This window comes from Galeopterus variegatus, unplaced genomic scaffold (assembly GCF_000696425.1).
Source record: "Galeopterus variegatus unplaced genomic scaffold, G_variegatus-3.0.2 Scaffold564, whole genome shotgun sequence".
In the NCBI taxonomy this organism is placed as follows: domain Eukaryota; kingdom Metazoa; phylum Chordata; class Mammalia; order Dermoptera; family Cynocephalidae; genus Galeopterus; species Galeopterus variegatus.
Window position 1 is genome coordinate 461,457 of NW_007726675.1, and position 15,350 is coordinate 476,806.

General features: G+C 40.8%; 1 protein-coding gene and 1 pseudogene across 1 annotated transcript; one reads left to right on the forward strand and one right to left on the reverse strand.

Annotated features, from left to right (window-relative positions):
- Positions 1–291: 291 nt before the first annotated feature.
- Positions 292–6,970, reverse strand: CKS2 (CDC28 protein kinase regulatory subunit 2). Its single transcript, XM_008570044.1, has 3 exons — positions 6,699–6,970; positions 2,613–2,740; positions 292–729 (listed from the first exon to the last, which is right to left on the reverse strand). Exons 1-3 carry the CDS (start codon positions 6,755–6,757, stop codon positions 677–679), a joined length of 240 nt encoding a protein of 79 aa, XP_008568266.1. The 5' UTR covers positions 6,758–6,970; the 3' UTR covers positions 292–676.
- A 1,977-nt stretch (positions 6,971–8,947) lies between these two features.
- Positions 8,948–14,328, forward strand: LOC103588378 (annotated as a pseudogene).
- The last annotated feature ends 1,022 nt before the right edge of the window (positions 14,329–15,350 follow it).

A 15,350-nucleotide genomic window follows, 5' to 3' on the forward strand; every position in this document is an offset into this window, starting at 1 on the left:
TTTACTATATTTTATAGGGAACATTATCCCCACTTGGCTAATGGAGAAAAGGAAAAACAGAGTTAAGTGTTTCTCCCAAGACCACTAGCAGTCAGTGGCAGTTCTTAGACAAGTGGAAGCAGCCCAGGTAGTATTGTGGGGCTTTTCTGTTCAATTGGAGATTCTAGACAATTCTTTAGGAGCTTGTCTAATAATAAAGCTGTAAAATCTACTTTGGCTTAGTTTAAACTTATCCGTGGTTCTTGCTTTCTTCCTAAGTGAAATAAATGGTACCCCAATCATACCAAGCTATTTTAAAATTTAAAATTTCTTTATTTCCTCATGGTTAAAACTATAAAACTGGAACCAAATAATCTCAACAGGCACAAATTAACCATAAAAAATATATCTCAGTAACCTCAAATGGTGATAAATGCAACACAAAAACTTTATTTAACAAAAGTAACAGGTAAAGTCAAACAGACTAGAAAAAACTGACTAGAAGAAACTATCTTAAACACCTTATAGTAACCTACTTGCAGTTGCATTTAACTGAGCTCTGTTGCTGTGAAGAATACAGCTCATGCACAGGTATGGATGAGTGATTTGTACATTTTTTTCAAGTATTCACTGAATACTACCTTATATACACATATACATTAAATTTGAAAAAGATTTGATGATCCGCAGATATACTTCATTTTTGTTGATCTTTTGGAAGAGGTCGTCTAAAGAGAAGAATATGCGGTTCTGTGGAAAGAAATGTTTTACATCATTTTAATATAATACTTAATTTTAACTTGCTCAACAAAAATCAGAGAATTCTCAATTGAACCAAAAAACAAACTAAGTCCACTTTTAAACTGGTTGGAGGTATCTAAAATGAACTTTGCTTCAAAGTTACTATCAACAGTAAACAGAAAAAAACAACCTGACAATGAGAACATTCCTCCAATATTTTTGTTTTACCCATCCTGGAGAAAAGGGATAGTAAGTAGAGAAGCTACCTGAGGAGAGTGGTTTCTACTTTTAGAGTCTCAGAGTGAAAAATAAAGAGAAAGATCCCCTCATTCAAATCTCCTCCTGGATATCTCACACTAATGCACATTGAAAACCACCAGCAGCTCATAAAAATGCAGGTCCCAGAAGGTCATCCCCATAGATTCTGTATGTGGGGCCCAGGAATCTACAGTTAAGTTCCTCAGTTGCTTTGTATTATCTGGAGAAAGACCATTGAACTGTAATATGATTATGTGCCCCAATCCCAAGAAAACTATGAGTCTTGAGTTTTTGATGCTGTTTAACAGAAGAGTAGAAAACAAGATACCTTTAGTTCCACCTACTTTAGCTTCTACAGTATGTCTTTAAATTTTGTTGAAAGCATTATAAATTCTTTAAGTTATTACTGATAATCCAAAAGAATTTAACCCCAACATTTTAGTCTAGTTTAATATTTAATATCTGGGAAACTTCTGATTAATAGCACATAATGCGAAGGGTACTTCAAAAAGTTCGTGGCAAAATAGCATTAAAAGGTAATATAAATCCATGAACTTTTTGAAGTACTCTCATAACATAAGACACTCATATAAGCATAAATTAGGCAGCAAAATTCTGAGTTCATAAAATGTTATCTCATTTAACCTTAATGTGGTAGATAACATTATCCTTTAAGAGGACTAAAGGAAAAGACAGATCACTTCAAATTGCATCAATTTGTATATACAGAACTTAAAGACACTTAAGTTGTCTTAAAATAAGTTCTTAGTTTTAAAAGAAGGGACTGCAGATACTAGATATGGCAAAATATAACATACTATTAACAAGGACAAATTTTAAGACAGATTAGCTATTTTTTGACTTATTTTTGCAGGTAGAACATAGCTGCTTTCATTCCTGTGGTATATGAATTACTATAATATTGGAAATCTCTCCAGGGAGTTAAGGAATCAGTCATTTAGAAAATTATCACTTAGGGCCGGCCCGGTGGCGCACTAGATAGTGCGCCGCTTGGGAAGCACAGCGGCGCTCCCGCCCGAGGGTTCGGATCCCACGTACAGACCGGTTCCCGCTCACTGGCTGAGCGAGGCACGGGAGCAACACCGAGGGTTGCGATCCCGTTGCCGGTCCCCATTACTATAATATTGGAAATCTCTCCAGGGAGTTAAGGAATCAGTCATTTAGAAAATTATCACTTAGGGCCGGCCCGGTGGCGCACTAGATAGTGCGCCGCTTGGGAAGCACAGCGGCGCTCCCGCCCGAGGGTTCGGATCCCACGTACAGACCGGTTCCCGCTCACTGGCTGAGCGAGGCGCGGGAGCAACACCGAGGTTTGCAATCCCGTTGCCGGTCCCCGGTCCGGTACGGGGGCAACACTGAGGGTTGCGATCCATTGCTGGACACGGACAAAAGACAAAAAAAAAAAAAAATATCACTTATCACAGAGATACTTTGGGACATCATTGAATGTCAATGTCACTAAAAAAAATCTGACAACCACCACCACTACTACAAGGGTACTTCACCAAATTTGTGGAAAAACAGAATTAAAAGATAATATGAATCTTTCCATGATCTTTTTGAAGTACCCTCGTATTTAAATTCAGTTAAGGCTTTACTATAGGAAAACTTACCTGGTTCATGAATCATGTAATGAACCCAGCCTAGACTCTGTTGGACACCAAGTCTCCTCCATTCCTCTTCAGACATCAGATGGGTTTTGGGTACTTGTTTGGAAAGTTCTCTGGGTAACATGACATGCCTGTTAAAAGACACAGCTAAGTATTAGTGCCTTTCCTACAATTATGATCATTTTGTACATACACCTTTAGGATATTAAAATTTAAAGGTTTTGTCCTCAAAACAAAGTTCTTTAAAGCAACTCTATGTTACATTACCATTGGTATCAATATTGGGGACTACTTTCCACTACACCTTTAATTCTGATTTTCAATGGCCTGTGTTCAAATTAGGGAGATAGGAGTGTGCAATCCAAAAGCAGAAGGCATTTTATCTGGGATTAACTTTTCTTCTTACAGAGAATGCTTGCTAGTTGTCTTAATCTTCTTCAGGAATAGAACCCCAAAATCTAAGTTGGCCACATGCTTATCGGTCTCCCCTACTGCTAGCTCTGGTCATGTGACTAAATCCTGGCCAACAGGATATAAGCAGAAAATATTCAACTTATGAAAAGTATCCTCAGAGGGAAAGAACATACCCAACTCTCTTCTCTTTCTCCTTCCTATTGGATGCAGATACATGTGACCGAGGAGCTAGAGCAGCAATCTACGGAGGATGGTAAGGTAACAAGAGGGAAAGAACCCCGCCCCTAATTATCCCAGTCTGGACTAGAGTTTTAAGTAACGGCAAAAAAAATCTCCTTTTAGTTACAGTTAGCCTGAGTTTCCTGTTACTCAGCACTAGATTTGTAGTACATACAATATACTCCAGAAGTTGCTTTATACTTCAAGTACTTTGTTCAAAATTAAGAAAAAACAAAAACAAAAACCTAACTGCACATCCAAGTATACATGTATTTGCAAGCTCACACAGACATTCAGTTTCCCAATAAGTTACTGACCTATATCCAAAACTTTATTCAGTTTCTTAGGCAGGCATGAAATAGCCTTCAATATCAAACCATCAAGAATATGTACAATTGTAACTGTACAATTTTTAAAAGATAAATCCACACCTCCTTAGAGTTTTTATTTAATTACCATAAAAAGATTTTTTATATAAGCACCAAGCTGTCATCAACTTAAATTTCAGGATGTGTAGCTGGTTAGTTAAGTACTTTTGCAGGGCAAAAAGTGAGCCTCAGAACAATTATACTATGTTGCTAGGTTGCCATGATGCCGCTAAGTCAAATTATGCTTAACTACTACAGTCCATAGAACTTTCACCAATTCCAGCAAAGTATATGCTGATCCTCAGTAATACCAGGTACCACGCTCATTCTTGAAGTCCTGCTTTCATGTCTAATTTTTAAGGCTGTACAAATAGCCTCATTTCTATGATCTACATTGTTGATTAGTCTTGCAAAGAAATGTAATAATTTTGTACCTTTTCTTTCAATTTTACAGGCATAATATCTACATAAAAGTACCAACAAGTTATTTAAGTAAGTTTCCACCCCACCTTCTCCATAAACCATGGAACAAGTTCTCTTTGAGAGTTTCATTTTAAAGGAAAAAATTTTAAGTAGTATGAAGCCCACATGGGGAGTCTATCTGTATTTAGTTTTCAAACTAACAATGCATAAGGAAATTTACTTCCAAAATCCAACATTTATTTAAGTTGGAATACAAAACAGTTCAATTACTAATTTGTAAAGCTGCCCAAAGAAATCCTGTTTTCCACCTGTGAAGACACTAAAGGATAAAGAAATCAAAAGTAAAAGGATAAGGAAATCAAGTTTGCAATTACAAAAGAAAAATCAAACAGAGATATAAGATATTGCACAGTGAGAAATATACTCTACTAGCCTTTGAAATTTACATTGCATGATCCACTACACTCCATACAAACCACCCTAGACTCATTCCTCAGTGATGTATTACCAGTATAGACTCCCGTTAAAAGTATCTCTGGAGGGGGCCGAGCCGTGGCACACTCGGGAGAGTGCGGCGCTGGAAGTGCAGCAGCGCTCCCGTCGCGGGTTCGGATCCTATATAGGGATGGACCGGTGCGCTCACTTGGGAGAGCGTGGTGCTGACAACACCAAGTCAAGGGTTAAGATCCCCTTACCGGTCATCTTTAAAAAAAAAAAAAAGTATCTCTGGAGGGGGCCGAGCCGTGGCACACTCGGGAGAGCGCGGCGCTGGAAGTGCAGCAGCGCTCCCGTCGCGGGTTCGGATCCTATATAGGGATGGACCGGGGCGCTCACTTGGGAGAGCGTGGTGCTGACAACACCAAGTCAAGGGTTAAGATCCCCTTACCGGTCATCTTTAAAAAAAAAAAAAAAAGTATCTCTGGAGATTAATTACTATCTGGTTTCATAAAATGGTAAGTGGTCAATTAAAACCAGCTCTAATTTATATTGGATTAGAATAAATTACTTCAGATGTGACAGGATTTTCTTCTATACATTACCACACACAAGCCACCTAGTAAATCAGGTCTAGTGCCTATCATCAATGATTATGTAAGTATATTAAAACTAAAAACTGGAACTCCTGCTACCATAACTCCGAAAAGTGTTTTAATCTAATTTTAATATTATGCCTTAAAAGAAATTTATACAGACCCATAAATCCTTATCCCAAACACTGGAGCCATATGTGTTTCAGAAGTAATAGTTTTCCAGATTTTGTAAAGTTATTACAGCAGTTTACAATTTGTCCATTATTGGACATCCCCAGCAGGGCTCTTGGTTAACAATACATAATTGAACATTATGCCAACATATTACACAATTATAACTGTGTGGTCTGTGGTTACTATAGAAAGATAATCTACTTCATCTATAGCCAGAAAAAAACAACACGGGATTACGCTAGCTAGGAATACGAAATAGTGCTCAAATTACTAATTTGAAAAGCTGGCCAGAAAAAAATCCTGTTTTCCTACTGTGAAGATAGACTTTCATGATTGGGGGGAGGGGCGCCACCCACTGTTATGTCCTTTCTTCCTCAAATAGCATTCTTGGAAGTCTAACCTAAAAGGGCAGCAGAAAACAAGGTCATTATTTGGCCAAGGATGACAGAGGCTTTACAGCGCACCCCACCCCCACATCTTGGTAGTCTCCCAGAACTCACCATTCCAATCACTACCTAGTAGGACAAGGGGTGAACTATCTTTGAAGGCACGCTCCAATATGTCTCCCGGAAACAAAGCTAAGAATTTTTAAGGCTCTTCCTCACAATCCAATTTGCTAATTTTATTGATCAATTATAACCACTACGCTCTAGTGCATCGCTTCAGGAGTCAAAACGTCAAAAATTCCGTAGAGCCAAAAATTTTGCCGGTGTACACTGGCAGAAAAAAATGCCCACAAAGTCCACTCAAGTTCTCAATTTGGTCTTTAAACGAACCCGCTCTAATAATGCCCTTAACCGCTACAGCTTGGGTTAACGCAGAATCGCCTAAGTCACCAGACCCGATTAACGTTTTCAAACCCCCACCCCCGTTCAAGCTCATTTTCCGGGGGCTCCCCCCCAAAGTAATTTCTAGTACCACCAAATTCAAAAGCAAGAAAAAGAGAGGTGTGTTCCTCTGAGTACGTTAACAGATCAGAATCAACATTATAAACTAGTCAAGTGCCCTCACCCCGGCAGGGACGGAAGTTGCACGATCGAGAACGGAAAAGCAGGACGCTTCGGGGCGTTTTTTCGAGTAATCCTGGTCTTGCTCAAGGAACCGGAATTGAGACCAGTTACTGAATGTTCTAGTTACCGCGACCCGCCACGGACGGGAGGAGAGGGCCCCAACGGTCCTTCCACGCCATCCAGGACCGGATCCGTTTTCCGTGTTGCGCCCGTCGTCGCTCCTCCTTCATCCTCCGGGCAGACGGAACAAAGGCCCGGCGTCCGAGCGCGGCCGCACACTAGGCGCGCACCAACTGCGAGTGGCCGCAGCAACCAGGAGCCGAGCTGGGCCCGAGTTCGCCTCCACCCCGTCCCCGGCCCCCTAGGCCCCGACTTTCGATCCCTCCGACCTCCCCACCTGAGGGAGCCGCGCCCGAGGGAGCTGGCCCGGAGTATAAGGAGGCTGCTCACCGGTACTCGTAGTGCTCGTCAAAGTACTTGTCCGAGTAGTATATCTGCTTGTGGGCCATCCTGCCGGCTCGCAGCGGGGCGGAGAGCAAGAGAGCTGGCAGAGCAGACCTCACCTCCACGTCCGGCCAAGGTAACGACTCGACTAAGACCAACGACCAACAGGCCCAACGATCCCGATTTGAATCCGACAGCCCGCCGCCGATTGGACAGCAGCAGCGACCAATCACCAGCCGCCTAAGCTGCGGAAAGGAAGGCCCGGCTGCCAGCCTATCGTCGCCTCGCTTCCTCGGCTTTCGCTTACCTGGTGAGCCAATCAGAGACCTGTTGTGAGGTTGCCCGAGGGAAGAAGTGGAGTATAGGTACGGCGCGGGGCCGGGCAGCGCCCTAACGGGCGGGGGCGTGGTCACAGAAGGGCGGAGCCGGGGTGTTAAGGGCCGCAGAGCGCCTGCGTAGGGATTTGGAACGTTTCAGGCCGGGGAAGCCGTTTTGGTGAAGTATCGCGGGTTTTGGCGAGGCCGGAAGCGTTGTCCGCGAGGCTCGGAGCGGTCACCCTCTTCCCCCTGCTGTGATGCCGCCCGATGTGCCCACAAGCTCGCGCCCCGAGTCCAATTTGAAAGGCAGTAGAAGGCAGAGAGGCGGTGGGTTGTGAGGAGGATCCCGGCGGCCGACCGTTTGGGTGAGGGGAGCTCGGGAAAGGCGGCCGGGGGCGGCGCGGCACGCCCCTCTAGAGAGACCCGCGTCTGGAAACGGGCTGAGGTCCAGGGAGCTTGCTGTAGCCTAGCCTGCTGTCAGAAAACCAGAGGCAAGTCTAGATACGGGGAGGCCGAGCCAGTGAATGCAGCCGCCAGAAATAACGATTCCGATTACCGGATAATGGGATTAAAAGGGATTTTGAAACTTTTTTCTGGTCTCTTAGTATTGATCTTACTTTAAAAATATACGTACATATAAAGTTACTGGAAGAAAAGATGTCGAGGTGTAAATAGTCATTTTTAGATGACAGTTAAAAACAGTGGAGTTGTTAGTATTTTTCACGTTTTCCACAATGAGCATATACGTCATTTTTATATAAAGTTTTATGCGGCGTGTTCTAGCACAATACACACGGCTTCAGAGCGTGAATATTCCCCCCCTACTGCCCTCCCACACGTTGTCAGTAGTCAGCTGTGGCTGCTCGAACAAAGTAACCTAGAAGGTGTGTCTTAAACAAATTTCTCACAGTTCTGGAGGCTGAAAGCCTGAGGTCAGGGTGGCAGCAGGACCTGGTTCTGATGAAGGCCCTCTCCCTGGTTGCAGACGGCCCACTGAGCGCTCTCATGGCGCTTATAAAGGTGCCAGTCCCATTCATAAGGACTCCACCTTTGAGACATCTAACCCTAATTACCCTGGAACGGCCACCTCCTAATACCATCACATGGGGATGGAGGATGGGATTAGAGTTCAATTGATGAGTCTGGAGGGTATTCAAACATTCAGCGTAATACCCATGATAGTACCCTTCAGGTCTCTAGGTTAAGGATTCTGTCTTCTGAAAGGTCTTAATCGTTCTTGAGGAAGTCCCTCCCTTTCCCCATTCTCCATCCATAGAATCCTGCGGATTTCCCTTTGTAATTTCCTTAGTAATAGCGTATTTGCTTAGGTATTGTTCATCCCACTACCTGCACTCTGATATATTCTACATTACACCAGTTTAGAGCGCATGTCTGTTTTGTTTAACCACACCATGCCCAGCACATAGCAGAGTCCCTTGCACATGATGAACACTCAATAATAAGTAAATCTTAAATAATAAATTTTAGGCATAGGAATATATACCTAAATAGTTAGGCATAATAATAATTGTGATGGTAAAGATGTGAATAAACTGTTAAGGGAGATAGATAAGGAAATTCCTAACTCTCTGGAAAAAACTGGGAAAGAAAAACTTCTTGGAGATGTATTTTTTAAAAGGTGTATTATGAGAAATTTCATACACAGAATAATATAATGAACTCCCATGTACTGTACCAATCACTCAGCTTCAGCAGGTAATATTTTGCCAATCCTATTTCATTTATTTCCCTCTGAACTTTTTTTTCTAGAGTAAAGAGATCCCAGATATGTCATTTCACTCCTAATACTTTTGGTTATATCTCTGTACTGTACTTGCGGTATACAGATCAAGAAAAATTTTTTAAATATTTAACCACCATGTCATTTATTACACTTAGAGTTACTCAAATATGTTCTGATAGTTGTTTTACAGTCACACTCCCCTGATTGTCTCACTGTCATGGAAACCAAGTCCAGCTGCCTGCCACCAAACACAAATGCCTCAAAAGTCAACTGTTGGCGAAAAGGGAAGGCATCTTTATTCAGGACCGGTAACCTGAAGGAGATGGTAGGTTAAGCCATCTCAAAGGCTCAAGTTAATTGAGGGTTTTTGTGGGATAAGAAGCGGGGAGTAAAAAGCAGGAGAGAGGAAAACATGGGCTATGGGGACTCCATTTAAGGAGCCGGGTGCAAAGTCTTTCCCAGGCTCCATCTGGTTTCTGTTCTCATCCTTGACCTTATGTTTGGGTCCTGCAGGATTTTGATTTGCTTCAGAGTGGAGTCCGCATAGCCTTATTGATGTCTTCCTTGGTTTTTCAGGGTCTGAAAAATAGCTCTACGCACTTATGTAAATAATGTGATTCTGCCCTGTGACCAAGGTTCAAAATACCAAATAACCATGGGAAGAGAGGGAACTCAGTGAGATGCATGCTAAGGAAAAAAAAAAAAAACTGTCTTTTAAAATTTTTTCTAAGGCCCAGGCAGTTTTAGGTCCCAACATGGCTTCAGTCCTATTCGTGCAAACATCACCAATGCCTTTTTACAGATGTTTGGTTTGGCTCTGCTTCCAAGCTTAGGCCTACGCATTGCATTTGGTTATTGTCTCTTTCAGTCTTCTTTGAACAGCCCCACCCCCACTCTGCACACACACCCACCACGTTTTTAAATACCAGTTTATCAAACAAGGTCATTTGTGCCTGTGAAATGTTCCACAGTCTGGATTTGGGTGATTGCTTCCTTGCGATAAAATTTACTTGTATTTCTTATAATGTGGCATTTAGATCTGGGTTAAAAAACAAAACAATTTGCCCGAATCCATACAGCTAGCAAGTGGCAGACTCATATTGGAGCCCAAGCGATGTGACTGTCCAGAGTTAGGTTTCTTAACCATGTTTCTATGCTGTCTCTTAGAGTTCCAAAGGTAGAAAACCAGATGAGGGAAGGGCCTTTCCAATAGAGGGATTGACATTTATGAAGGCTTGAGAAAATATGGTATATGCAGAGAATACTGAATAAGCTTGGCTTAAGGATATGGAAAGTTGTGGGAGGTGAATCTGGGAGGACGGATGTGTTACAAATATGGTCCCCAAAGATGTCCATGTCATAATCTTTCGAATCTGTGAATATGTTACCTTACACAGCAAAAGGGACTTTGCAGATGTGATTAAGTTAAGGGTCTTGAGATTAGGGAGTTTATCCTGGATTATTGGGGTGGGCCAATGTTATTTCAAGGGTCCTAACAGGAGGGAGATGGGAGGATCAGGGAAGGAGCTGAGATTAAAGCAGAAGTCAGAGTGATATGACCATAGGGCAAGGAATGCGGGTGGCCTCTAGAAGCCGGAAAAAGCAAGGAACAGCTTCTTCTCTAGAGTCTCCAGAAGAAACTCAGCCCTGCTGACACCTTGATTTTAGCCTAATAGGACCTTTTTGGACTTCTGACCTCAGGAACTATAAGATAATTAATATGATGTTTTAAGCCACTAAATTTGTGGTAATTTGTTAAAATAGCAGTAGGAAACTAGACAGTGGATTGGGCCAGACTGGAAAGGGATTCTTGGAGTCCTAGCTAATAAGTTTGGTCATTTGGACTAATGTGGGTCCATCTGATGTTCTCAGCTGGACACACAATCAGATCAGATGCAATAAAAGTAATTGAGAGGAATGTGGAATATGGGATGGAAGAAATTGCCTTAATAGGGGTATCCCTTTTGGAAAGTTGTTGTATTTGTAGGGATGTTGCATCATAATGAGGGTCTCAGCTATGATAGTTGAGTTGATTAGGAGGGGACTGACTTGAAGTTTGAGGATAGAACCAATAGTTACTGGATTTCTCTGCTGCTTTTTTTGAAATGGGCCTTACAGGAAGTTTAGGTTTCTATTGATGTTTACTGGGTGAGAAGATATAGTTCCTTCCTAAGCTAAGGTTAGAGCATGCCCAACTTATCACAAATCTTCAACATACACCTACCCCACCAGCAGACCATTAGTGCAGTGACCCATATTCAGTGATTCAGCAAATGCTCCTTGAGCAAAGAACCAGACAATGTGCTAGGAGAACCTTACTCCTGGGGATAGCAATGATTCTTCTATTCCTAATAATAATGTTATCTATCTAGAAGGTACTTTAAAATTTGCATAAACATTTTTTCATTGCCTTATCTGAACCTCCACATCAATAGGCAGGATGGATAAAAGAATTTCAGCTACAAAACCCTCCTTGACTAAAATTTCTCAATCTAAACAAGACAAAAATTTAAATGTGGCTATATTATCAAAAGTGTTTATTCACTGTGTCAATAGAAGCAACTTATGACAGTGAATTCTACGTGTAAGGAATATAACTAAGAATGTAATTTAAAATGTGTATTAATCTCTTTCCTACTAATGTGGGCACAAGACTGATCTAATTCAGAACTATCAGCACACAGAATCTAACTAAAGTTAGAGCTACAAATGCTTACTCTCTATCACATTCTGTTGATTTTCTGCTAATAACTGTGGATGAGGAAGAAGCAGATTGTGTATGCCATTTTCAGTGACTGCACACATTGCTGTTCAATGTTAGCATACATTTGTATATAATTCTTAATTAAAAATTTTAATTCCCACCAAACTCATAGCACTCTTCCTAGCATGTTTTTTTTTATTTTATGTTTTGATAATTGTATTCTTATTCTTACTAATCTGAAAGAAATGTGCAATCTTAGAAGATGCCTGCTTCCATCACAGACTTAACTACTGATAATTCTGTGGCGCATTATTCAAATACTTTTTCCTATACTTAATACAGGTATATTACTAACAGAACTAGGGATTCATATACTATTCTTACAGTATAAAATATTCTACAGCTTGTTTTTTTCTCTGTCTTCTTGTGACTCCAATGATATGAATGGTCCTTTTCTAGATCTTTTTAAAGGTGTTTGGTGTTTTGTTGAAAGGATGTTCAAGAGCATCTGCTATATCATATATTGGCCCTCCCTGATCTCCTGTTGATTCTAATAAATTTGGGAGTGCCACAGGGCCTAGTCCTCAGACTTCTCTTTTTACTTCTGTCCATTTTTGCTTTATGTATTTTGCAGCTCTCTTATTTGGTGATTGAATGATTATGCCTTTTTAGTAAACAGATCATTTTATCGATATGTAATGTCCCTCTGTCCTGGTAGTTTTCTTCACTCTGAAGTCTGCTTTGTCTTATATTAATATAGTCACTCCAGGATTCTTTTGATTACTGTTTGTATTGTATAGCTTTTTGCATTCTTTTACCTTTAACCTACCTATATAATTATATTTGGAGTGAGTTTCTTGTAGACACCATATGGTTACCTCACCATTTTACTTTAACAATCTCTATCTTTTAATTGGTGTGTCAAGGCCATTTATATTTAATATACTTATTTATGTTAGGATTGAAGTCTGCCATTTTATTGTTTTCTGCTTGTTCTCTCTGTTTTTCCTTCCTGTTTCCCCTTTCCTGTCTTCTTATATTGGCCGAAGAAGCCATAAAAAATATGAAAAGTCCTGTATCTATTAAGAGAAGCAGTAATCAAAAGTCTTATCCTAAAGGTAACTAACCCAAATAGCTTTAGAAGAGAGTTTTACTAAGCTTTCAAGTTTTATCAGGGGTTTCTTTCTTTTTTTAAATAAACTCTTCTAGAGCAGAATAGAAAAAGAGAAACTCCTCTCCAACTTATTCTGTGAGGCAAGAATAATGTTGATTCAAAAACTAAATAAGGACAGCATGAGAAAGGAAATTATATGCTCATTTCACTCAAACATGCACATGTAAAAATCTTAAATAAATTGCTGGCCAACTTAAACCAATTGTACTTTTCAAAAGATGATATACTATCTTAGAAATGCAAGGATAGTTTAACATTAGAAAATCTGTTAATGTATATGAGTAATATAATATACACGAGTAATATAAAGGAGAAAAAAAGATTATCTCAATAGATGCAGAAAAAAGCATTTGATAAAATTCACCACTTATTTATAATACAAACTCTTAATAAATCCACCACTTACTAATAATACCACTCTTACTAATTAGTAGTAGGAGGAAAAGAAAGTTTGTTAACCTGGTAAATGTATCTACAAAAAAAAAATAGTATTAATATAATCTTATAAAGAAACAGTAGAAGCATTCCCTTTAAAATTTTCTATTAGATCCAATTATAATGAATGATGTACTGGAAGTCCTAGCAAAGCACAAAAAACAGAAGAAATTTTAAAAATATAATTGGAAAAAAAGAAAACTGTCATTTGCAACTGATATAATTGTCTATGTATCTGTGTATAGTATCAATTTAAAAACATAAATTACATTTCTATACACCAGAAACAATTAACTAGAAAACATATTTTAAAAGAAATATTACAGGGAAACCGGAAGAGTAAGTCATAGCAGCTGCCACAATGCAGAGGGAGAAGCAGCAGCTTGAGGCATCATTAGATGCACTGCTGAGTCAAGTGGCTGATCTGAAGAACTCACTGGGAAGTTTCATTTACAAGTTGGAGGAGGAATATGACCAGCTGACCTGGCCCTCTGTCCTGGATAGCTTTGTCTTGCTCTCTGGACAGTTGAACATTCTGAACAAGGTGTTGAAGCATGAAAAGACACCACTGTTCCATAACCAGGTCATCATCCCTCTGATGTTGTCCCCAAACCAAGATGAAGATCTCGTGCAGCAGACTGAAGGATGGGTGCCTGTTTTCAGCCATGAGGTGGTCCCTGACCATCTGAGAACAAAGCCTGACACTGAGGTCGAAGAGCAGGAGAAGCAACTGACGACAGATGCTGCCCACATTGGTGCTGATGCAGCTCAGAAGCAAATCCAGAGCTTGAATAAAATGTGCTCAAACCTTCTGGAGCGAATCAGTAAAGAAGAGCGAGAATCAGAGAGTGGAGGTCTCTGGCTGAACAAACAGACCTTTAACCCTGTAGACACCAATGTCTTGGTGGCAGCTGTTGCCTTTGGGAAGGGGCTGTCTGATTGGAGACCTTCAGGCAGCAGTGGTCCTGGCCAACCAGCCAGCCAGGAGCTAGGAGCCTCAGGATTACAACAGGTACAGATGGCAGAAGCTCCAAGCCAGCAGCAGCCAATGTTCAGTGGGGCACAAATGGCTCAAGCAGGTCAACCAGGGAAAATGCCAAGTAGAATAAAAACCAATATCAAGTCAGCTTCAGTGCATCCCTACCAGCAGGGAGTGAGGCCGGCAACCTCCACTCCCAGGTGCTCTTTGCAGATCTGAGCAGTGAAGTTAACCTTTTGCTCAAGGCTCACCTCGATGGGTACACAAAAAAGAACATGGGCTTTCAGCAACAGATAAATCCCAGCTCCACGCTGACTAGCTGTGTGGCCTCAGGCAAGTGACCTAATTTTTCTGGGCCTGTTTTCTCATTTGTAAATGATGATAATACCTACTGTATAGGGTTGTTGTGAGGATTAAAATGAGAAAATGAATGTAAAACACTTAGCACAATATATGAAATAATGGGTATTCAATAAAAGTTTCTATAGCCAAAAAAAATAAAGATAAAAATAAAAAGAAATATTACATTAGGGGCCGTGCTCCCAAGCGGCGCACTCTCCAGTGCGCCACCGGGCCGGCCCTATTCAAGTCTTCTTTTATGTCTCTCCAAGTTTTAGTTTTGCTTGTTGGATATCTTTTGTTAGGTTTATTTCTAAGTATGTGACATTTGATGCTAATGTAATATTTCTTTTTTTTTTTCCTTTTTGTCTTTTTTCGTGTCCGGCAATGGATCGCAACCCTCAGTGTCGCGCCCGCACCGGACCAGGACCGGCAACAGGATCGCAACCCTCGGTGTTGCGCCCGCACCGTGCCCAGCCAGTGAGCGGGAACTGGTCTCCACATGGGATCCGAACCCTCGGCGGGAGCGCCGCCATGCTCCCAAGCGGCGCACTGTAGCAGTGCGCCACCGGGCTGGCCCCTAATGTAATATTTCTTTTTATTTTTATCTTTATTTTTTTTGCCGGTCCCCGGTATGGGCACGACACCGAGGGTTGTGATCCCATTACCGGTCAGTAAAAAAAAGACAAAAAGAAAGAAAAAAAAAAAAAGAAGACTTGAATAAATGGAGAGATATACTATGTTAATGCTTAGGAAGAATTAATATGGTAAAGATATAAATTCTCTCCAAAGTGATCATAGAGTCAGTATGATTTTAATAAAAATACTTCATTCAAAGAATTTACTTGACCTCTAAAATATATACAGAAGAGAAAAGGGCCAAGAAGAAGAAAGACATTTCAGTGAACTCTAACAGATCGTGATTTAGACAGTGTGGCACTGACTTATAAAAATTAAGATAACATG